This window comes from Lissotriton vulgaris, chromosome 4_1 (assembly GCF_964263255.1).
Source record: "Lissotriton vulgaris chromosome 4_1, aLisVul1.2, whole genome shotgun sequence".
In the NCBI taxonomy this organism is placed as follows: Eukaryota; Metazoa; Chordata; class Amphibia; order Caudata; family Salamandridae; genus Lissotriton; species Lissotriton vulgaris.
Genome location: NC_141691.1, coordinates 926,140,876 through 926,166,060, shown reverse-complemented (window position 1 = coordinate 926,166,060; position 25,185 = coordinate 926,140,876). Strand labels below are relative to the sequence as shown.

At 44.8% G+C, this 25,185-nt stretch overlaps 1 protein-coding gene across 2 annotated transcripts in view; it reads right to left on the bottom strand.

Annotated features, from left to right (window-relative positions):
* The window catches only part of LOC147722733 (NFX1-type zinc finger-containing protein 1-like), a 1,249,199-nt gene that overhangs the window by 921,640 nt on the left and 302,374 nt on the right, over positions 1 to 25,185 (bottom strand). For both annotated transcript variants that reach the window (XM_086965207.1, XM_086965208.1), the window contains one exon: positions 6,902 to 7,030. In XM_086965207.1, coding sequence (XP_086821333.1) covers positions 6,902 to 7,030 — 129 coding nt within the window. The remainder of the gene's footprint in view (positions 1 to 6,901; positions 7,031 to 25,185) is intronic.

Sequence of the window (25,185 nt, the reverse complement as noted above, 5' to 3'; positions counted from 1 at the left end):
AACTTAAGCAGAAAACCTTACAATTCACAAAAACTAAAGTGGCAGAAAACTCTATTAATCCGGAACCAACATCACCTGAACCCGTCCCAACACGAGGAAGAGTGGATACCGCCGTGGCTAACAACACTGAGTCCTCCCTACACTCGACACCTACATCGGTTAGTACCAACGGTAATCCGCACATAGCTAATAAACAACGTGAGCAATCAAACGCTTCAGTCATACCAGACCCAAGCAACCTTTTTCAATCAATTCAACAGGGTGTCAAGAGACCACTGTCGGACTCAACCAAACCACTGCTTGTGAACAGTCCAACAATACACATAGCCAATACTCAACGCGAGCAATCAAACGTTACAGTCATACCAGACTCAAGCAACCTTTCTCATCTAATCCAACAGGGTGTCAAGAGATCACTGTCGGACCCAACCAAACTATAGGTTGCGAACAATCCAACACCAAATCTTTTCATCACGGAATATACATCTCGTGGCAGGAGTGACATACTGAGTAGGGGAAACATAATAAGGCTAATGCATTCAATACCAAATTTATCTAACATCAGTTCATCTGATCTTTTGGCAATAGAATTCCAGCCAAACACCGAACCTCTTGGCCCTGAAATCACAAAAGCAACTTGGCTCTCACTTGAGACAGCACTTAAAATTATGGAAGAAATAGCTACGTTTCAGCTATGGGGAATAGAGCTGAGACTTGAAGAAAGACCTCGCTATCCTACTCCTTTTCTTCCTTTAGGCAGATCCCCAACACAAAAAAGCACTACTTCAATATTAAAAGGAGCGAGAAGCAGCTCGCCTAGGCCGTGCTCCAGAGACCTAGAAAATCCCAACTCTGAACTAAACCAAAAGTTTAGTAGCTGTTCACCACGTAAAACTGGTCATAATTGGAACTTAATTCAACGCACATTCACAAATTCCACTATTAATAACTGACAGAAAGAGGGAAATATGGACATTAGAATTTGCTCTTGGAACATCAATGGTTTGGCGTCCAAAAGAAATGACCCCGAGTTCCTAGAATATCTAACTACATTTGACCTTATCTTGCTCCAAGAGACTTGGGAAGAAAAAGCATTCGAGCTCCAAGGATTCACGTCCTGCTGTATTCCAGCAAATAAAAACTCAACCTTTGGCCGAAGATCAGGCGGTCTGATGCTTTTTGCATCTATATCGTCAATAGGTGAAATCGAGGCAATGGATCTTTTTATCCCTCCCCCAAGTGTCATTCAGGCGGTAAAGGTCCCACTTTGGTTAAAGAAGCAGCCCCAAGCTGTAACCATAATTAATACATACCTCCATCCCAAAGACAAACAAAAAGGTGCGAAAGACCTAGCCAAACTGATGAAAAAAATAACGGAGGAAAGCGAGTCTGACTCATTCATCCTGACAGTGGACTTCAACATGCTCCTAATTAATAAAGAGCAACCTAGCGACCTTACTCGGGACCTGAACGTTGCATGGGCCGTGCCGACACAAGGCCACACAAAAAACAAGAACTTAACGAAGCACTCAAAACTTCTACTTCGTCACTTGGAACAACTCAACTTAAGGGCCCTGAATGGCCGCTACCCTGGTGATGATCCACCAGTTGCCACCTTTCATGCGAATAATCAATCTTCCCATCTCGACTACATGTTCACATCGCTAAACATGCTTTGTCGGGTAAAGTCCTTTCGAATAGGTACGTCCGACCTCAGTGATCACCTGCCACAAGAGGCCACAATAAATGCCACTTCCCATCTGGGACTTGAAACATTCACAGGCCTCGACACAGACATTGCCCCAAATTTAAGGCGGCTTCGCTGTACCGCCGAGAACATCGATTCAATTAGCTCCATGGCGAAAAATCTCTTCTCCCAAGCCACCAGCTATGCATCCAAGGGATCGGACGTCTGGGACACTTTCATCAAAACCATCAGGGAGCAAATGGTAAAAAAGGTTCCCACCAAGTTACATCACCAACAGTTGCCCCTTGGTGGGACTCACTCATGTCCAGAAATGAAACTACAAAAAAGATTAGTAAATCAATTACTGAGACAATTGCGAAAGGACCCCACAAATCATAGCTTGCAAACTGCCCTACGGGAAGCTAAAACAAAATTGAAACGGACAAAATGGGGCAATCAGCAGCGAAGGAACGAAGATCTATGGGCGAAACTAGTGCACGAGGGGAAGCAGAAGAACAGCTCCAGATTCTGGCAAATGGTTAAAAGAATACAGAATCCTGACCTTCCAGGTCAGAACTCGCACATAACGGGAGAAGTATGGTCGAAATACCTACAGGAGCACTTCAACAACGAGGGGGCCATAGACAAAGTTACTACAAATAAACCTTCTTTAATACCTACAAAACATAACAAAAAAGTAAACCTCAACCACTACACCCCCACAAACCCCCGTGAAATGGGGGAACACATTGCCATGAATACACTAAAAACTGATAAAGCTAAATTGGATAAAAACTTAACAAAAGCACCTGAGTCAGGGCCCAAGCCAATTTGCCCATCAGACATCCAACGACAAACATCAAGGGGGCGACCAACCGGAGCTCCTGGGCCGAACGGCCTACCACCTATGCTCTACAAATCAGATGCCGAATTTTGGAGCGCAGCCTTAGCACCAGTGTTTAACAGTATCAGACTCACACAGACCCTTCCTGAGTCCTGGCACGGTTCAATCATTAGCCCGATACACAAACAAGGTAGCAAGGGGCTTCCAAACAACCACCGCCTCATTGCTCTCATAGACGTGGAGGCAAAATACTTTGCTGGCCTTATCCTGGAGGAGTTAACATCATGGGCAACTGAGAATTCCATCATGCCAATTAACAAAACGGGTTTCTGTAAAGGCCAAGGGACCACAACCAATCTAATGGCACTATCACTGCTGATGGAAGCAGCAAAAGAAACTAAGTCATCTCTATTCTTTTCATTTATTGATTATACAGCTGCATTTGACCACGTGGACCGAAACAAACTTTGGATGAAATTGGACAAACTGGGAATACCTAAACACCTATTAGACGTCCTAATACTGCTCCACACAAACACCTGGATTAAAATTAAACTTGGGGCTGGAACGCATCTTTCAAAACCCATAACGACAACAAAAGGACTGAAACAGGGATGTCTACTTGCACCGATCCTATTCAATCTTTTTTTAGCCGACTTACCTGGGCAACTAGACAAATGCTCCAATCACGCACCAAAACTAGGGAAAATCATCCTCTCAAACCTGTTATATGCGGATGACCTGTTGCTGATAAGTCGGACTCCAATGGGCCTCCAACATCTTTTGAACATAACCAATGCCTTTTCAGAAAAAAATGCCCTACAAATAAACTTCAATAAATCAAAGGTGATGACTGTGAACTATAAGAAAAAAAAGAACCCTTGCTGGTACTTGAATGGCGAAAAGCTTGACCAGGTTACCACATATAAGTACCTGGGAGTAATCCTGGACTCAAATAACACTTCGAGGGCGCAGTTTAAATCTTTGCGAGGGAAGGCTATAATGACTTATATGGCTCTAAAAACATTGAAGGGTAAATTACCCGATCTGACACTGAAACCTCTTCTCGATCTATTGAGTGCCAAATTAAAACCGACTCTCACATATGGGAGTGAATCACACCATGGTAAGGACGCGGCGTTACTGGACACTCTCATTGCCAATTCATACAGGGCTATTTTCAATCTTCCCAAGTACGTTTCCCCAGCTCAGATTCGACTAGAATTCGGTATCTTGAAACAAACTCTAGAGAGGCGGAGCGTGTATGCAACAAACTGGCATAAAATTCGCAATGCAGATGCTGGATCTCTATGTGCAAACCTATGGGAAGAACTACTTCGGCACCGCAACCTCCTACTTATATGAATCTCTCAAAGTTCTAGGCCTGACTGAAACCTGGGAAACATCAATGGATCTCTTGTCCTTTAAAAAAGTAGCTAAAAAATCAGCTAGCATCATCTCAGCGATAGAAGACAAGAAAGACCTAGCAAACCGAGCACATGGATGGATGGCTAACGGTGGGAGCTTATGAAAAACTGCGGCCACAAGCGTACTTCAGTATTGGCATGAAAATAAATGTTAAAGAAAAATTCCTAAAATTACGACTTGGTGTAATTCCCATACTTCCACATCTTCCACCTTGGGAGAGAAATAACCCTTCACAACAGTGTCGCATGTGCAAAACCGACAAGGAAGACATAATTCATGTGATTTGCATCTGCCCTAGCATAAAGGACCTGAGGTTCAATCTCTTACGTCCTTTTTTTAACTTTTATGCCGTCCGGACCTGCAGACAGGCAGCCATATTGTGCTTTTCTACTAGCGACACTAAATTGAACTGTCAAGTTGTGAAGTTCTTTGACCTAATAAGAAAGAGACTTAACCATGCCATATGAACTTTTAATCCTATGATGCTAACCATATAACTGTTAACATCACTGTAATTTTATGCACCTTATTTTTTGTTTTTTGTTTGTTTGTTACGTTAAAGCAAAAATTACTACGGACACTTTTCAATTTTGTAAAGATTTTAATTAATCATATACAAATAAATATTTTACTTACTTACTTACCCTCTTGCTTATTTTTCTTTTTTTCCAACAGGCGTTGTCATATTCAGGCAAACTCTATTTTAAAGTCCTGATGATGATCCCCTTTATGTAACTGAGCAAAGGGATCGAAACGTCAACACCCATGAGTGGGCATACATGTAAAATAATTCATATGTGATTTTTTATGTGCTACTCCAGGCGACACTGTCACTATCCTCTACTGTTTACAGTGCCCTGCCTGCTCCTTTTTCTTGCCTGAAAACACCCCTTTCACTCTTTTCTACTTTCTTTTTCTCCTAGTACGGTACAGGATTGTGCCACGCTACTGTTGTAGAAATATATTATAACTATATCTGATACTTGTTGATAAATAAATTCTTTGACCGGCTGGGCAAGGAAATTTAAACGTATAGTAGCCTATTGTGTTCTATACCGTATTGCTATGATTCCAAATAAGCTAGGAACCCTTGTTTCCAAAACTGAGAAGGCACAGGAGCATTGCACCACTGCTCAAATAGGAAAAATAAAATGACAATAACGTAGCGGTATCATTTATGTACATTTTATTGCATGCAGTCAGTGGCCTTGTTCAATGTGGGGTTAGCCAGAGCAGGGGAGGAGTGGTTTGCACTCCCTAAGTGTGCATGCATGAACCGTGTGGCCTGCCCTCTTTGGCCGACCAAACAGTTCATGTGCACTCTGCATGGTTTCCACCAGGCTGTAATGCACAGCCTGGTGGGGATCATGCACAAGCATGCATTTCCTGTCTGAGCGCCGAATCACGGCACTCAGACCAATCACAACGCTGCATTGCAGCGTTGTTATTGGCTATGGGGAGCCTGTGTGCCCGGGTGCTTTCTGCTGCCGGCCAGACTGGAGAAAGGAAGAAGGAAGAGGACGCAGGGGATGCAGAGGCCGGCCGTTCCAAGGTAAGCGTTTTTCTTCTTCTAAATTTCCCCCCTGACTCACCAAGAAACCCCAGTGAGAAGACTGACAGGTAAGAACAGCTGTATTTTGTGTATTTAAAAGAGGTTAGAGGTCCCACGGGCAATGGACAATCTACACATACAACAGAGTCACAAAAACACAGGAGTGAATCATCAAAAGGAACACAAATGAAGGAGCAGGCATTTTCTGACACGTATCTGCAATCAAACAACTAAAGTGCTCAATCACTGTTCATTACTGCTTAGTAGAGAAGCCGGTGTTAACTACCAGCATAGGCTCTCCTCATAAACACTTAATGATCTTCTGTTGCTTTTAGTGGAAAACTAAAGTGTTACAAAAAACAAAATATGAATGACATAAGCCTCTAGAGTGTGACTGTTACGAAGTTCGGTCCTGATTCAAGAGGGTTACATTTGCATATTCCCTTCTGGGTATAAAAATAAGTTAAACTAAATTAACTAAGTTAAACTGTATTTAAATATCCAAGATCAAATGTTAGCAGTAACATAGAGATGGAACTAGGACATATAGAAGACCCTGAATGGAAAGAAGCTTTAGGCTGCTTGAGAGAGGTTGAAATTACATTTGGATTTTAGCTGGTACAATATAACATTCTCCAAAGAATTTACTACATATGACCTCAATTAAACATATGCTGAAAGGGCAGATATTGATTCATGCCTTAGTAAATTCACACCGATAGACACAATTTACTCCATATTACTACACACTATGGTCATGCCTGAAGATTACTTCTTTTGGGACCGAAGTATGAAATTATCTGGAGAAAGCCACTCAGGTCCTGGTCCCCCTAGATATAAGAAGTGAAACTTACCCTGGTAGGAATACTGGGAGACCTTCCCCACCACCCAACTATCTTAGAATTCTGTATAGCAGGGCTAATAATTGTTTGCAGGGATATTGGAAGACCCTAAGGATGCTGAGAAGTATACCGTGGTGGGACCGTGGTGTTCCAACATGGATTGGTGCATGGCAATTGAAAAGGAGATCTACAAAGCCAGAGGCTGCCCAAAAAACTTCAGCAACTATGGGGGCAATCAATCTTGCGTTACAGCTTGAAGTCTTAAGTTAGGGGTAGGACATGATTGTGTGTAATTCAGATTTGGCATTTTGAAGCAAGGTTCTTGGCCTCCCCTGATTTTATCCCAAGTATAGATTGCCTTCTGTATACTGTCGACAAGAAATATAATGCGGGATACATTGACGATTAACACTATGTCCCTTCTCTGCAGATGACAACCTGACGGCTGTTTCTCATGTGTTTTATAAGAAAATCAATAACATTGTTTTTAAAGTATTTTTTTAGCAGTAATATAAATATTAAAATACTAGTAACAAAACCAACATTACCTTCCAGAAACTGGTCCAGGGCATGGTTTGTGAAGCACACCACCAGAATTGGGCTATGTCCTGTGGTATTCCATAAGTCTGAATTTGCAAGGAGAGCCTTGACAACTTTCAATCCGACATATGTCTTTCCTGAAGAGAGGTGATGGAAATTATGTGAATATATAAAACAATTAAGTTATTATACTGCTCAGAATTTGAGCCAAAAAATAGTTCTGTCCCCAAAACAACTGTAAGTGTGGCTCGCTCCATTTGTATTCCTTAAAGGAGCTACTGTGAACAACGAATGACATTTTAATTCTGGAAGGAGCAAAGCGAGCTTGTCCTGATGATGTAAAATACACTAGTGTTGGTAGAGTTCATTCATTAATCTGGTTTCTTTTCCTATGTTTTTATAATTTCTTTCGAGTTTAACATTTTAATTCATTTTGTTATGGAACAAGCACACTAGTAAACAAAAATTAAACATCTAAAATAATTTCTGGTTTAACATTTCGACTGCTGATTTCCTGATTGATTTAGGCATCCCAGTTTGAGGCAACAAACTGAAAAACTCTCCTGGCGGAAGTTAAGCCCAATCTGAAAAAAAATAAGTTACCTGTGCATTTTCCCACATATCCTACACTTCCTACAGTAAAAGCGTAATACCGGATTAGAAAGCATTAGAGCGCTTAACAGGAGGACTAGGCCAGAGGATACAATATATGATCGATTTCAAGATGTAGGCTGACAGCTTCCCAATGAGTCTGCAGGTACTGCTCTTTGAAAAGATGGTGCTTTCTGCTTATTTTTTAGAATTATCTAGTTAAAACACACCATTACGAAACACATATTGGACAAGTATTGGCAAAGCATGTCGTCTGACCTTTATTAACTACTGAAAAACACACAATGAGGCATATTAGCAAGAACCTCGTTAAAATGATCGCCGTTTTAGCAGCAGGAAACTGCCGCTAAAAAGGCGATAACGGGCTTGCTAATAAGCGTTATAGAATTCCAATAGAAGCCCAGGTTAGATGTCCCGCACATCTAAGCTGGGCTTCTATTGGAATTCTATGGTGTGCAAACTAATGATGGTTTGGGATCTGGTCCTGAGTAATTTACAAGTGGTTGAGAGTAATTCACACATTCCATTCATCAAATTTGTATACTTCAGAACAATGTGAAAGGGGCAGACCTGGGGCATGTGAGGACAGAACCATTGAGTAGTAACTACTCCTGTGCTGATACACCTAAAGCAGAAGGCTGCAGCACAGATGAGAGGATGCAGGTGTCCTTTACTGAATAGGTGCGCCATTCCCAAAAAATGAGCACATTGTCTTCTAGAGCAGCTACAAAGACCTGAAAGTGAAGGGATGTCCAAGCTCAATGCAACAGAATTTTTCAACAAAGATGGCCCTGAACAGGGCCAAACCAGTCACTCCTGTGTTGCCATTCTCCCACACCACTCAAATATTACAAATTAAATTAAACTAGGGTGAAGTTAAGAGCTTTGCAGAGCAACATGCAAGACCATCACAAATTGCAGCTGATGGGCCTATCATTCCAATGTGCCACCCTTGATGGAACAATACTAAAACAAATTAACAAATAAACCTACGGTAAAAAGCCTGTGTGGAGCTTGGTGTGAGAGTGAGACTCAGAAGACGCTACAACATCGGTTGCCTTAAATGCTGTCTGCAAGTTACAGTCCTGTGCATTGATGTAATGTAACATACCCTTGGCTGCAAGGCATGTCAGAGTCCCACTCCAGACCTCAGTAAAGGTCCATATGCAAGTGACTGTAAAGAGACTCCTTGGTGAGAACTTGTACTGCAAATAGAAAACATGTCATCACTCACACAGCCTCACCTTCGGTACTGTGAATAGTTGTCCAGTAGATTGAATGATGCTGACAAGAGGGGCTTGAATGGCGGCTGACCATGGGGAGGCACTGCTTGTTACTGGCCAAATAAGGGATCAGCGGTGGGGTCAGAGGGACCTCAGGAGCCGTTACTTCCCAGCCAGGACACAGTAGCTGTAAATGAGGCAGCGAGCAGTATCTTGGAGAATTTATTGCGGTTTTGTGAGCGAGATAGAGAGAGGAAGAAACATGCAGGAGGACAAGTGAGGGAACGCTCTGCCTTCTTAAAGAAGCAGGGTGCAAGGATTTGAAGGCGCTGAATGAGGGTGGGTAGGAAGCGGGTGGGGCTGGGCTCACCTGTTGTGGACCATGGCAGATATTTTTGCGGTGGCAAGGTGGGTTTGTTTCCTACCAAGTGCCAAGGTGGGGAGGATGGGGTGTAACAATGAGAAGAGCGACTGCACAGATTTTGCCTTTCCAGGAGGAGGCGCAAGCTTGGGCATCATGGGCATGACTCGCTGCAGCTTCTAAGCTCACCACAGTCCACAGGCGAGCAGGTTAGCCCAGGAATATATTTGGAGGCATGGCCCGAGTGGCACAACTCAGATGAGGTGGGAGAAGGGGAAGAGCAGTGAGTGCCAGCTGCCTGCGGTGATAGCAATTGGCCACAAGGGGCGCCAGATGGGAAAGAGCAAAGCACCTCTTCTTCAGCGTGCAGCATTAAAGAAGGGTGCCCCACGTGGGCGACGGGATGGAGATAGCCAGGCAGATGGAGGCAGAAGTGAGTAAGAGGGGTAACGGTAAGGCAAGGTCTCTGCCATAGTGGTGGACATGTTGGAATGGAGAGGAGATGAGGGCAGTGGCTGAGACTGAGGAAGGCCTAAGGCATCGGGGGCAGATGACAGAAAGGGGAGTGAAGCAAGCATGAAGGGTTTCAGGGAAACCCTTGAGGGTGTATAGAAGGCAAAGGCAGATGGGAGGGGAGTAGCTGCAGATGAGTGTAGGGGTAAAGAAGTTGTCTGGTTAAGGTGAGGAGGATTATATGTTTCCTTTTGTGGGGTTGGCAGAGAAGGGCAAGGCGGCTACAGAAGTGTCAGTTGTGAAAATGTGGTGGGTGTGGATGCAAGTAATGCCAGGATGAAGGGTGAGTGATAATAATACCTGACACACCAGGCCTTTGCTTGAGGGAGCTCCCAAACGATGCAGTTCAGTACCTGATTTGGGGAGTGTAGTGTGGCTCAACTATCCGAGGTGAAGGGACGGCATGGTCCAGGGCGAACACACTCAACAAGATGATGGACAGGATCAGCGAGGACAGGGCAAGAGCCCGTGTGGTCTCCTGGATAGCAAAGGACCGGGACAGGAACAATGATTGACTGTTGAATAGTGCCTTGATAAAGAGTCTGTCCCGGGTGGAGCGCAGTTTGAAAGAGACAATGAAATAGACAGGATGGTGCTTTATTATAAAGAGGAGGCGCTGCTAAGGTGAACTGGTGAAGGAGTACAGAGCTGAGGAAGAGGCCGGGGAATGGCAAAGGTGCACAGACAATGTGGACAGAGTGCGAAAGTAGGTCATAAGACACAGAAAGAGATTGATTTTTTGCAGGGGAAGACTTTAGTAATGGCAGTGGATGATGGCACGGCCCAGATGGTGGAGAAGAGACTGGTGGCGAGGCGGCATGTTTCAGTGTGAGTGCCGACCATAAAGCCTGGTAAGTTGAAGGGGCAGAGTAAACCTGCATTGGTGTCAAAATGTGTTGGGGAAAGGAGGATGGCAATGTACAAGGTTTCAGAGTTCATTTACAAAAAGGGACGCATGTGGTTGATATGGGGGTGGGGAGGGACAAAGTGCTGGGAAATGATAACAAAGGTGCAACAGATAAGGGAATGGGGACTGACAAAGTCCTTGGAAAGGCAGAAAGGATTTCAACGGGTGGACGTACAACACACCAAAAAGACATAAAAGGGGATCTGGGTTCAAGTACGACATGGAATGCAGTGGAGAAGAAGGGCAAGTGCAAAGAGAAGGAAAAAGGTGGCGAAGAAGAGGGCAGACCGAAAGGAAAGAAGGACAGTAAGGAGTTCAAGGTGAAGAAGGTGAAGAAGCTACCTTACAGGGCAATCACGAAGCCCTTTGGGCAAACGTCATGGCCGCAACAACGAACACATATGGACAGGTGAATACATGGAGGTGCTTGGGCTTCTTCATAGCGGAAGGCAGGCGAAAGAGGGTCCTGAAGAGAAGGACGAACTAGCCAAGAGCCGAGCGTATCAGGGACAATAGAGAATTGGAAAGCGGCTTGCTTAATATTCACAAGAGTATATTGTAAGTATCCAGAGTGGTGCATACCACTGTTCAAATACAGGGATGTGATCAGGAAGGCACACATAACTTTTGGGGGGATGCACGCGTTAGGTTCAAAGAGGAATTCATGGCAAGGTTGGTGGGGGACGGGGAAGGGAAATAGGAAGAGTTTAACAATGCCTTATGGCTACACACAATGGCACTGAGTAGACCAAGTCCAACAGTCGTCACAGCTACTGGTTTACCAAAAGTGCATTGGTCTTTTCAAGGGCATCCCACCCACAGTAGTCGGGATAGTGGGTAGAGTACAGGGGGCACAAGGAGGAGCATGCTGGGCATTCAATAATGGGTTTTGCAGCAGAGCAGGGAATACTGCAGGTTTCAGCATGGGTGCTACAAGTACAGGGTGCAACACCCACTTTGACAATGTGGGGGCAAGGCAGGTAGGGTGCAGGGGACGCCAGAGGAATCCAGGTAGCAACAACCTTAAAGGGGAAGAGAGAGTGGTGGTCAAGGAGCCATGAGAAAGGGCTCATACTCTGGTTAAACTGGATAGGTGCATCACTGGTTAAAATATTACGAAAAATATGAAGACTATAGTGCTTTTGACTTGGTTTACAGCTGGGATTAGACTGGGGTATGATGGCCAGTGGGGGAGGCACTGGCCAGAAAATTCAAGGTCAGTGAAGGAACACCAGAGTGGTGAGACCAAAACTGAAGAAGACGGTGGGAGAAGGGGGAATGACAGTGCCGTTCAATGGCTGGTCAATGGAAAACCTAACTGTGTCACCAATTTGGGTAGTGCCCCAGAAACAACTGGGGCAGTTTAAACTGATACAACATTATCTATCTTGGCCAGAAGGCCTTATTCCTGAAGACTTGGCAACAGTGTCATTTTCCTCAGTAGATGTGGCAATTTACCTGGTGTGGCAGGTGGGGGCTGGTGTGGCTACTGCAAGAGTGACATTAAGTCTGCCTTCTGACTGCTGCCAGAGCACCCGGAGGACTTTGATGGATGCTCAGTCTTGTGTGCATTGTTGGAGAAATTTAACTAATTTCTTCAGCTGCTCTTCACATGGGTGATGGGGGCAAGGATGGTGACATATTACCCCAATGACTTCATCTTTGTAGGGGCACCCAGCTCTGTAGACTTCCAACAGACTGTCAGCTAATGCTAGCTAGTTTTTCGAAGAACTAATGGGAGATTTAGCTCAGGCCTTTAGCTCAGGCCAGGTCTGAACACAGACACCTGGCCTGAACACAGTGTTGCTATTTTTGATATTTGATACTGACTCAGACAAAATGGAGACAAGGATGCCGGGGAACAAGAGACAGGCAGTGACTGAGAGGAGCGTAGGATGTGCAATTTTGCTGGGGCATTAAATGCTACCTGTTGAGTGGATGAAGGTGGGCAGACATTCTGCAGGAGAATATGCATGGCCCTGTTGGGGCTGTCACCTCCAAACCACAAACTAAGATTGTCACCAGGAGTGAAGGCGGGTCTGTGGAGGAATTTCTCGGCGAATTTCAATAGTATATCCTTAGAGGGGCTTAGGGATGAGACAGAGTGGAATGTACAATATTTTTTTGATGCAGCAGGAGGGGCAGGTTCTGGTTGTTACTGGCAAGGACTCTGGTGTGCTAAGCAAAGGCCAAAACAGTGGGAGAGTTTTTAGAGGAGCACTGCCTTCTTGGAAGTATTCCTCTTGGTGGTGCCGTTGGCATTGTACAGTGACAGGAGAGGACTCCAATGCCACAAGAGGCGTGGGAGATAGGCACATGAGGTTTCTTTAGCTGTGTGCACTTTGTATAGTGCCGCAGCTGGATCAGCTGCTACCTATGGGGCAAGTATTTGGTGAATTAAAGGGTGGAAAAGTGAAAACAAGGGATAATGGTATTCTGAGGCACATTCTTTCAGTTCCTCAATCCCTGCCTGCTTCCAACTCCCTTAGCGAACTAGGCCTGCCTTTATTGAAGATATTATAAAGGCAGTGCCTATTAAGCTGTGGCACTAGATTTAGGCGACACCTGAAGCAGCAGTGAAAATGGAAGTTGTATTTGATTTCCTCTCTCTCGACCACTGACTGAGTTATATCAGGAAGTTGTTTTAATTTTTTAATATTCATTTTATCCCTACTGAGGGTTGTTTCAACTTTGATTTTGCTTGAAAGTAGAATTAAAGGCAAGATTACGTCTGGTGGTGAGGGCTGCGAGGGATCAATAAGACCTCTTGAAGAGCTTGGCGGTTCCATATTTACCTTATCTCCCAGTGTGCGGCTTGCAGCAGTATCTGAATGACATCGTATCTACACCTATGGGCCCGATTCACAGAACTAACTTAAGACAAAACCTAAACTTACTACCAGTTTGGTATTCACAGAAGGCACTTACTCATTTTGGTATTCACAGAAGGCACTTAATCATTTCGGTATTCACAGAAGTTAGGAGTCCTAACTTTAGGACTCCTAAATGACTTCTGTAAATACCAAAAGTCTTAAAGTTCAGATTTTTTTCAGTTTAGGAGTAGTTAAGTTAAGGCTCCCAACTTTAGGAATCCTAAACTGAGAAAAATCCTAACTTTAAGACTTTCGGTATTCACAGAAGGCATTTAGGAGTCCTAATGTTAGGACTCCTAACTTCTGTGAATACAAAAATGAGTAGGTGCCTTCTGTAAATACCAAAATGGTAGTAAGTTTAGGATTTTGTCTTAAGTTAGTTCTGTGAATCGGGCCCACAGTCTCTGCCTTTCCCCACTTAAGAGTCACTGCACACCAGTGGGCAATACTCTGCAGCGTCTGTGCTTCCAGTGCATAGCAATGAGCCTGTGGACCATAAGCAGCACTAAGTCAAGGAATCCATTCATGGCTTTCGCTGTTCCTGAGCGCTTTACAGTCCGAGCAATACACCCTCCATCATACGTACATTTGAGCAACCAGTCACCTCTTCTAATGCAGTGCAGCCCAGAGAGCAGTGGTAGAGCATGTGAGCCATATCTGCCCTTGAACTGTGACAACTAGGGCTGTTCGATGCAGAACCAAATATCTGGTGTAGTGTCGCTGGAGTGAGGTAGGCTCAATGCAGGATGTTATATTATATGTACTGAAACTTAGCATTTCATGATAATTTTCTTGGGTAGAACAGAGCCCTCTCCCACTCCTTTGACAGTTCCCTACTCATGTCCCTCTCCCAATACCTCCAAGTGTCAATCAGTGGGTCCTATGTATTGTAAGCCAGCGCTCAAAAAAACCATGTGATTAGTTGATGATCCTCACCTATTATGTAGAGTGTGTTTACCAGCAGGTGCTGGTTGGGCTCTCCATCAGTGATAAACCACAGCCAGGCTATCTCAGTTAACAGGCAGCTGTAAGCCAGGAAATGTCCTGTTGACAGCTCATTTTCCATCTGCAGTCTATTGAAGGGCAGGAGCACCCGTCTTGAAATAAGGCACCCAGTGTGCCTACCTGTGCCGATTCCCATAGCTCTAAATCGTCCCATTCTACCATGCAAATAAACAATGCAATGGAGCTCAAGTGGATTTCATGTGAATACTCTGGAATGGAGGGCATATGACGCAGGCTGCAGCAAAAGCTATGACATGCTACACTTAGTACACTGTTCGCTTGCTGCGGTGTTCTGGCTTTTAGGAGCAGAGCCTGTTGAATCGTCTGCTGCACCCACACAGCGGAGAGGTGCCCAGCTCCTTCGTTAGGCGCTCCGCCAGCAAGTGCATGGACCACTGAAGCTGTGCTGCCAGATAATAGTGTTCAAAGTTAGGGGGCTCCAAAGCCTCTCTTGGATACCGGGAGCAGCAGCCTATGAAGCGCAACTCGCCGCCTACTCCTGTTCCAAATGAAGCTCTCAAATTCTGAGTGCAGGGTGTTCAATGTGGATCTAAGGATATAGACTGTAAGACTGTGAAAGGAGTACAGCAGGAGAGGGAGCATGACCATCTGGGACAGCGACAGTCTAACTTGCACCGTGAACGGCAGTGTGTCCCAGAATGCTATTTCGGGTCAAAAGGAGGCAATATCCTTGGTGAAGTCTATGAGATCTTGCGTATAATGAGCAATAATAATGTCAAGGCAGAGGAATGTGGGGGCTCCCACCGCTTTAAGTGAGTGCCTACAACTATGAGTTGCTGATGACAGTAAGGGTGAAAGGGATAGAGGCACGCCCAATTCACTTCCAATCCAGAGCCAGCATGGAAGTCCTGCAGGATGTTCAATATGCCTACTATACCCTCTCCAATGTCACGGATTTAAATCAGGACGTTGTCCGCATATAGCGAGACAAGATGAAGTGAATCATTAAAGTGGGATGTCCTATTCTTGCCCTTCTTGCCGGAGCCTCTGTGCGAGAGGCTTCATTGCCATGGTGAAAAGCAGAGGAGGAAGTGGGCAGCGTTGCCGTGTTCTCTTGCTTAGATGAAATGACAGAGAGATACAGTGACAAATCTTCACCCTAGCCATGGGTTCCATGTATAGGAGGTAGATGAGTCTATGCATCCAAGATGCCCAGAGTGGTTAGAGCTGTGAACAGATAATCCCAGTCAACTGTGTCCAATGCTTTCTCCAGACCCAGAAACAGACATTATGCATAAGGCCACTGTATCGGAGAGAGCCCCATCACTCTGTATAACGGCGGATATCGAGGGTGGTGGACCTACCTGACACAAAACCATTCTAGTCTGTGTGGGCCAGGCGTATAGCCGGCCTGCTATAATCTTGCTCAGAATCTTGTAGTCCATCCCAAGAATGGACAATGTCCGGTATGAGGAGAGCTCTAGGGGATCCTTTCCTGGCTTCAGGAGTGAAACCAGCAAAGACTCTTGGAGCGATGGCAAGAGTCGGCTTACGGACAGGGTGGATTGGCATAGTTCTAACAGCTCGGGAGCCAAGTGTTGTCCGTAGTACTTGAAGAGTTCGATAGGGAACCCATCTAGCCCAGAGGTTTTATTAGTGGTTGTGCCCCATATTGCCCCTCTCACTTCTTGCAGTGTAATGGGTGCGGTATATTCCTAGCTTTCTAGTGGGGCTCCTTCGACTAATGTGCTTGAGGTGAGAAACGGTTGTATGTTAACCTGGTGGTCAATGAAATGGGTCATATAAGATTTGATAATAAGTTTTAAAGGCACTGTGTATATCTACTTGGTTGGTATTTAAATGTGTTGAGATAACTCTATTCATAGTGACATGTGTACTTGGTGTAGCGCAGGTCAGGAGCCACACCAATAAGCGGCCTGACTTGTCATCTTCTGCGTGCATTTTGGCTTGGTAGGTTCCGAAATTTAAACAGTGTAGCTGATCTTTCAACTATGCCTCTGTTAAGACTCCCTGTTTGGTGTGGTCAGCCTGAGCTGCTGCTTCTAGGAATCCAAGTGAATTTTCAATATGTATCAGACCTTTCTGCAGGTCTACCCTGATTCCTACCACTGCATGGATACAATGCACCCAAAGTACAACCTTTAATGCCTTCCAGTCTACCAGTGTGGAAGAGGCAATGTCCAAATTTTCAATCAGACTCTGGAGCAGCACCCACCAGTGACATCCCAGAGGAGCTGGTCCTCCGACATGGCTGGCTGTAAGCGCCAGGTAGGGACCGGCAGTCGAGGCACCCCCCACCTAAACTGTATTTGGAACGAGGTGCGATCTGTGAATGTCTTTCCCAGATATTCCACTACCAAGGCTTGTAGCCTAGTGGGCGAGTTACAGAGTATATGGTCCAGTCTCACATGTAGGTCGTGTGATGGTGAACGAATATGCTGCTTACCAGTATGCATCTGTTCTTGGCATGTAGGGCTGCTGACATTCATATCTGTAAGTACACAGATTGCCAGCCACACACTTACTTAAATCCTCTATTTTTGAGGGAACAAACCATAAGAGACTGGTTCGTACGGGTATATCACTCAAACCCTTTTATTATTTATTTGTTTTTTGTCTTTTTTTTAAGTATTGATGTATGAAAGGGACACCTTATCGTTTTGTACACCTTATATACAATTATTTACAATTCGCGATTATTTACAACACAAACACATACACATTGTATTGTATTGTATTGTAAGGGGTGCTTATAAAGCGCACTGACACCATGGGTTTCCTGGCGCTGGTTGGATGCAGAGGGGACAGGGGGACTTAACTAGATTGGGGGAAGAGCCAGGTTTTTAAGGATTTACGAAAAAGAATCAGAGAATTGGAGGTTTTAAGAGAAAGAGGAAAAGAGTTCCAAAGTTTGGGGGCCAGGTATGCAAATCTCCGGTCTCCAGATCTGCAGAGTTTAAAAGAGGGGATGATCAAGAAGTGAAGATGGGAGGATCTCAGGTTCCGGGATGGGCAGTAGGGCCTGATGAGAGATTTCAGGAAGGCGGGACAGGGCCCAGCTAGCGACTTGAAAGTGAGGCAGCCGATCTTAAAGGCCTCCCTTGAAGTGACAGGGAGCCAGTGCAGTTTGGAAAGAAGGGGCCTGGCGGATTGCCACTTCGAGATCCCAAGGGCCAGTCTCGCCGCTTGATTTTGAACAGCTTGCAGTCTGGCCAAAGATGTTTTAGGCAGACCGTGATAGATCGCGTTCGAAAAATCTAAGCGGGAGAGGATGAGGGCCATGATGACTTGCAGGAGGGCATCAGGTGTAAGGAGGTAAGCCACTTTCCTGATCCTGCGCAGCTGGTAAATGCAGGAAGAGACCACCGTCCCCACCTGAGGCCCAAGGGATAGACCGGAGTCAATGGTGACCCCCAGACTCTTCACCGAGGCCACGGGGATGGGAGAGGGGCCAAGTTCCGCCGGCCAGAAGTGTGGCCCCCAGAAGGTGGCACTCCTACCGGGAAGGAGGAGCTCCGTCTTACCGGGGTTCAATTTCAGCTGGTTTTGGCCCATCCACTGGAGAATGTGGGACATGGCTGCCAGGAATTTGGGAATAGCGGAAGGGGAGTTGAGAGAAAAGATGAGTTGCAGGTCGTCCGCATAGTTGAAAACGGTGACGTCCCACTGCCTCAGAGAAAAAAGAAGGGGTCGAAGATAGAGATTAAAGAGAAGAGGGGATAAGGAGGAGCCCTGGGGGACCCCGCAGGGCGAGTGCTCCCTAGGAGCCCTGAAAGTGCCCAGGCTAAGGGTCTGAGACCTCCCGGTCAGGAAGGATTTGACCCAAGCCAGCGCCAGGCCTTGGATGCCAGCCTGCTCGACACGGTGGAGAAGGATGTTATGATCCACCGTGTCGAAGGCGGCTGACAGGTCTAATAATACCAAGGCCTGGGAGGTACCCTTGTCAACGCCATCTCTCAGGGCGTCCAGCACGGCCAAGATCACTGTCTCCGTAGAGTGGCCGGGTCTGAAGCCGGCCTGGTTAGCCTCGAGAAAGTTGGAGCTCTCGATAAGCTGTGAGAGACAAGCGGTGACGTGGGCTTCCAGGATTTTAGAAAAGAAGGGCAAGAGGGAGATGGGGCGGTAGTTCGCCGGAATGGCGGGGTCAGCTCCAGGTTTCTTCAGAAGAGGCACCAGCACGGCCTCCTTGAAGGAGCTAGGCACCGTACCGGAAGAAAGAGAAGAGTTTAGCAGGGGGAGGATGCAGTCGGGTAGAGAATGGCAGATGTCCCGGAGTATGGAAGGGGGACAGCAGTCGTCTGGGGATCCAGACTTAGTGCGGGAGGCCAGAGTGGCCAGAGATGTAGGATCTAGAAGAGGGAATTGTGTGAGCGAAGAGGTGTTGTGGGGGGGGGGGAAGACAGATCCAGCGCCAGGGGGAGTGACTGGAATGGTGTCCTTGATCAATACAATTTTCTGAATAAAAAAAGTGCTAAGAGTGTTACACGCTTCCTGTGTGGGGGCCTGAGTTGGGAGCGTCCTGGGATCGGAGGTAAATTCGTTGAGGACTTTGAAAATTTCTTTGGACTTACAGGGGGCTGATAAATTTTTTCCTGAAGCATAAGCTTTTTTTGGCTGCGGAGATGGCGAGTTTATACCTATTACGAGCGGCCACATAGGCATCTCTACTTAAAGAGCAGTAGTCTCTCCTCCACTTGCGCTCGAGTTGACGGAGTTCCAAATGAAGGGATTTAAGATGGGGGGTAAACAATTTATGGGAATTACTGTGTCGGGATCGGGGGAACTTGGTTAGGGGAGCAAAGATGTCGCTGGCTGTCGTGAGCCAGTCGGCCACATGCCCCTAAAGCTCATTGGTACCGATGTCATTGGGAAGCAAGGGACGGGTTTGGGACAGGTGAGACAGCAATTTAGGGGAATCGGCAGCCCTCCACTTACGGGCAATGCCACCCTCCCGCGGGGGGATCCTGATCTGGCCGACCGCCGAAATTGTGGTGTCGATCAAAAAATGATCAGACCACACACAGGGTGTTATTAGTGGGCAAGAGGACTTGACCCCATGGGTCCCAACATGATCGAGGTTATGGCCGCCACTATGGGTGGCGGACCTGACTAGTTGAGTGAAGTTCACACTCGAAAGACCCTCCAACAGTTCGGAAGCATGCGGGCCGGCGTCCTCATGCTGGAACCAGTAGTTAAAGTCACCAATGATGACGATACGGGGGAGGAGGTGGCGATATTGGTCAACTGGTCGATGAAAGATGAGGGGAAGGACGGCATTGGGTGGGGGGGCGATAAAGTACCATAAGGGTGACTGCACCCACCTCAGTCCCAAGACTAAGGACCAGGTTGTCCACTTCAGGGAGAGTCATGGCCGCGGAGGCAATAATCTTAAGATCCTTGCGTATTACCGCCGCCACCCCTCCCCCGGAGCGACCCCCCCGATCGGTTAGTATTCAACAAAAAATAGTCATACGCCATAAAAAGATTAGCCATTTATTGGTTGAATGGACTGAATGAATTAATTTGAAGTCTATTTTTCCTTTTTTGAACTGCCTACATTCAAATGTAGTTCATTGATTTATGATTGTCATCAAGTTTATACTTTTGACTCTGGTCTTTATGGAATTACGGATGATTTTTTCTTCGTAGTATGAATATTTGAGTGTATATATATCAGAGCAATTCACTTTGTATAATACAACTAGTTATATGTATGTGTTTGTGTTGTAAATAATCGCGAATTGTAAATAATTGTATATAAGGTGTACAAAACGATAAGGTGTCCCTTTCATACATCAATACTTAAAAAAAAAGACAAAAAACAAATAAATAATAAAAGGGTTTGAGTGATATACCCGTACGAACCAGGAAGTCTCTTATGGTTTGTTCCCTCAAAAATAGAGGATTTAAGTAAGTGTGTGGCTGGCAATCTGTGTACTTAGTTATATTAATGGTCCATCTAGCCCCACGTCCCAGGACCTGACTCCCCCATTCTTCAAACGTTAGAGCGGGACACCCCCGCGAGAGTTTCAAGGTCACACGATTAATTCAGGTTGCCTTCTGGCTTTAAGATTAAAACAGGAGGGATATTCTATCCTTCCAAAAAGGAATGGCTGAGAAAGACACCTTATCGTTTAGTGAAGAAAGGATACAGAATCTGATTGCTTCCTCTGCATTCTCGAATGTTGCTTTGAGCTCTTCGGCTCAACAGCAAAACGAATCGGACAAACTAATAAGGCTGAGTAAGAAACACTTACGGACAGAACTACATGGGCACTTTCTATTAAAACATTTGAGAGGTGGAACTATTCCCTGGGGGTTACAGGTGAAGAATGTCCCTGTGATCTTTACCAAGGACACTGAATACAGAAAGGGATTTAGCTGTATTAATATGAAATGCAGTAGGGACCTGATGGTCCATACGATAGAAACTGCTCAAAGAATCAGCTTAAAAGAACTCGAGGAAATAGAAACACTAACCCAGGCGATAAAAGACAGTCCCACAATTTCTGACGCTAAAGCGCTATTAGAAAAAATAGACAAAGAAATTTCTACATTTAAAGATAACACACTGAATAATAAAATCGCACAATACGAGAGAGACTCCAAGGCATTCACGCTCGAGAAAGCATATCCATTTCTGAAGGACAAGTACTATACTCAGCCTGAGTCAAGGGGAGCATTGCGTAATTATCAGGGGAGGTCCCGATATAGGTTTAAAACCTTTTCCGAAACCTCATCATCATCAGACTCATCGGGCTCTGATACGCGAGGAAACCAAAATAAAAAGCAGGTGTCTTTTTTAGAGAAGGACTAGCAAGGAAAAACCAGATTCAAGGTGCCATGGGAGATGCGGACAAGGAGGAATTTTTACAAATCATAAAGGCGCCATCCACAATAGTCAATCTATCAGACAAAACACTCACAAAAGATGAGGAATCCGTACTAAATCTTGGACTAAAATGTGTACTTCGTCAACAAACAGACTTTACCCAAATGAAGTTAGAGACCATAGAATTTTGTCGCAAAATTCGACTGAGGGCCTTTTTTGCCAATCAGCCACCTATGATAGAAAAAGAAACTACAGGGTTACGTAATAAATCGACCTTCATACCTAGTCAAAAAATTCCTAAACAGGTTTATGCCTTCGAACAAATCATGCTTTCCTCAATTGACAAACTAGAGAGAAATAAAAAATATTTCCAACAGAATATGAGTAAAGGACAGAGAAGTGCACTACATGAATTGAGGAATGATACGTCGATAGTTGTGAAACAGGCCGACAAAGGCGGAGCTGTAGTCCTTTGGCCAAGAGAACAATATCTTGCTGAAGCCAATACACAGGTGATCAACACTGTTTGGTATAGAACCCTACAGGAAGATCCGGTCAAAAACATTCAGGGACTGATAGCAGATACTGTTAAAATAGGGTTAGATGAAGGCTATGTTGGGGTGAGAGAAGGTGAATTTTTAATCAAAAAATATCCCAGGACTCCAATCCTGTACTTCCTCCCCAAGATCCATAAAAGTCTAAATGAGCCGCCAGGACGACCCATTGTTTCTGGGTGCGATTCCTGCCTGGAACCACTTGCGAAATATGTTGATTTTTTCTTGAAGCCCTTTGTTAGCTCTGTTAAATCATATCTCAGAGACACAATGGATTTCCTCGTCAAAGTAGAAGGGACTGATTTTAATCCTGCATCACAATTGCTTGTGACAATGGACGTCACGTCCCTTTATACTCAAATACCCCAGGGAGAGGCATTGGAAGTAATTGAGCTTTATTTAGAAGCTCGTGCAAGACCACATCGAGTCCCTACCAGCTTTATTCTCAAATTGGCAGAAATAGTGTTGCGCAAAAATTACTTCCGATTCAATGAGCAGTTCTTTATGCAGACCAAAGGGACTGCTATGGGATGCCCCTATGCTCCTGAGATGGCCATATTGTATATGGCAGAATATGAGAAGAAATGTATTGAAAAGGATAACCCATATTGCAGTCACATTAAGCAATGGCTACGATATATCGACAACGTGTGGCTCCTGTGGCAGGGGAGCCACACGGAGTTGATGAAATTTCATGGATGGCTTAATTCCAAACATCCAGACATTAAATTTTGTATTGAGATCAGTGACACAAGAATGACGTTCCTGGATGTGGAAATCACATGTTCAAACGGGAAGTTGGTCTCCTCTTTGTACAAGAAGCAGACTGATAAAAACACAATACTGAACCACCAAAGTGACCACCCCAGGAACTTGAAGGCTAACTTGCCCTGTGGCCAACTGCTCCGTATCAGGAGAAACTGCACAGAGTTGTCAGAGTATGAAAGACACGCTGACACATTCTGTCACGAAATGGAAAGCCGTGAAAAAACTGTTAAAAAACTCATTCAAGCGGGCACGATGTACACCACGCGAATGTTTGCTACAAACAAAATCAAAGGCTGAATTAGACCGGATGGTCTGTGTCAACACATTTGGGCCTGACACAAACAAATTCAGACAAACCGTGTTAAAAAATTGGCACTTACTAGAAAACCTGGACTGTCCATTTCCCCGTCCTCTTTTCGCGTATCGTAAGAACAGGAGCATCGGACAACATCTTGTCCGAGCCGAGATAGCATTACCCAAACCTAAGAGTGACCTATTGTCTCAATGGGGAATGAAACCCATTGAGGGACATCATAAATGTGGGACATGCGTGGCCTGTGGGACTACTGTGGAAGGGAAGGAATTCCAACATGGGAATATTAAGTGGAAACACTTAAGTTTCTCAAATTGTAAAACACGAAATGTTGTGTATGTAGTCATCTGCCCATGTAATAAGATTTACATAGGCAAGACAACACAACAAGTGAATATGCGCATAACGCAACATAAGTCTAGAATCAAGAATAAAGTGCTTACAGCACCTATGGTGGAGCATTGCATTGAAAATAAACACACTGAGAATGACTTAAAGTGGTCAATTCTATATGTTCTGCAACAGTCTAGACCCATTGACCATGATAAACTTCTACTAAAAAAAGAGGCCTACCTTATACTTAAGTTTAATAGCGCACTCAGCGGGCTCAACTCGCTTTCTGAAATATCTAGAGTGTGAGCTTTATCTAGTATAGTGCCTCCAAAAGAAAGGGTCGATGGCAATTGCGCGTATGTCTTCATATGTGGTTTAAATTCACCTTTTTTCACATCTAAATGATAGCCTTCTCTAGCGACCCCACTCTAAGATGGCCGCCAAGCAAGTAGCTATAAGTAGGTCCAAAACCATGTTACAACATGGCTGCCAAACTAAGTGAATGAGAGCTTTCTCTAGCGACCCCACTCTAAGATGGCCGCCAAGCAAGTAGCTATAAGTAGGTCCAAAACCATGTTACAACATGGCTGCCAAACTAAGTGAATGAGAGCTAGATGCCGAGTCACAGCTTGTTTAAGTAAGTCTAGAGCTAACATGGGTTTGATTTGCCACCAATATTGCAGTAGCCCCAGAAACCTAATAAAACGCTGTTATTTCCTCTAGGGAAAGCGAGCGCAAATAATAAGGACTGAGGAAAGCGGTGCCTACATGGTTAGAAAGCGTTTACCGCTGTAAGCGATTAGAACACGAACAGCCCAAGCGAGGAATCCCTCAGAGCAGATATGCCGAGTAGAGCAACGAGTGCCATACTCTCTCCGTCTGTGCATAAAAAGCACGTAAAACGTTATTCTCATTATTTTCAGGCTGTAATACAAGACTGAAAATTAACTCCCATTTGGTGGAAACGTAGGATCACAAGCATGATCCAGTAAGGTATGTTGATAACATATGTGCCCCATTCTGGTCTTAGAAAGTGAGCAAGAACAGGTCATGATACCTGCGTTTGTTTTTAGATCCCGAAAAGAAAAGAAACTCAGTCAGAACTAATACCCTACCCTTGACCGGCGGCTGCTGGTTCAACAGGTAATATGAGGAATCCGAGTTAAATGTAGTTGGAAGCTAAACAACTGTCAGAAATGTAGCTAAAACAAGTTTTATTTTATACACTTGCAGATATTCCGTATTAAGACAGAGCCCTGATGAGAATCCGTAGAGTTGACATACCGGATTCGAAACGCGTTGGCGTAAAAAGATTAGCCATTTATTGTTTGAATGGACTGAATTAATTAATTTGAAGTCTATTTTTCCTTTTTTGAACTGCCTACATTCAACTGTAGTTCATTGATTTATGATTGTCATCAACTTTATACTTTTGACTCTGGTCTTTATGGAATTACGGATGATTTTTTCTTCGTAGTATGAATATTTGAGTGTATATATATCAGAGCAATTCACTTTGTATAATACAACTAGTTATGTGTATGTGTTTGTGTTGTAAATAATCGCGAATTGTAAATAATTGTATATAAGGTGTACAAAACGATAAGGTGTCCCTTTCATACATCAATACTTAAAAAAAAAGACAAAAAACAAATAAATAATAAAAGGGTTTGAGTGATATACCCGTACGAACCAGGAAGTCTCTTATGGTTTGTTCCCTCAAAAATAGAGGATTTACGTAAGTGTGTGGCTGGCAATCTGTGTACTTAGTTATATTAATGGTCCATCTAGCCCCACGTCCAAGGACCTGACTCCCCCATTCTTCAGACATTCATATCTGTGCATAGATCGCCGCCTAGTATTGGGTCCGGATGATCGCACATTGTTGTCCTGGAAGAGTCTTCGAAGAATCACGAGATAGGTGGCTCCTCCACTGGACTACGGTGCACATGGGCATCGACTCCATCCCCAGATTGTTTTTAGCCATTGCGGCAAAGATGGAGTGTAACACCGTGA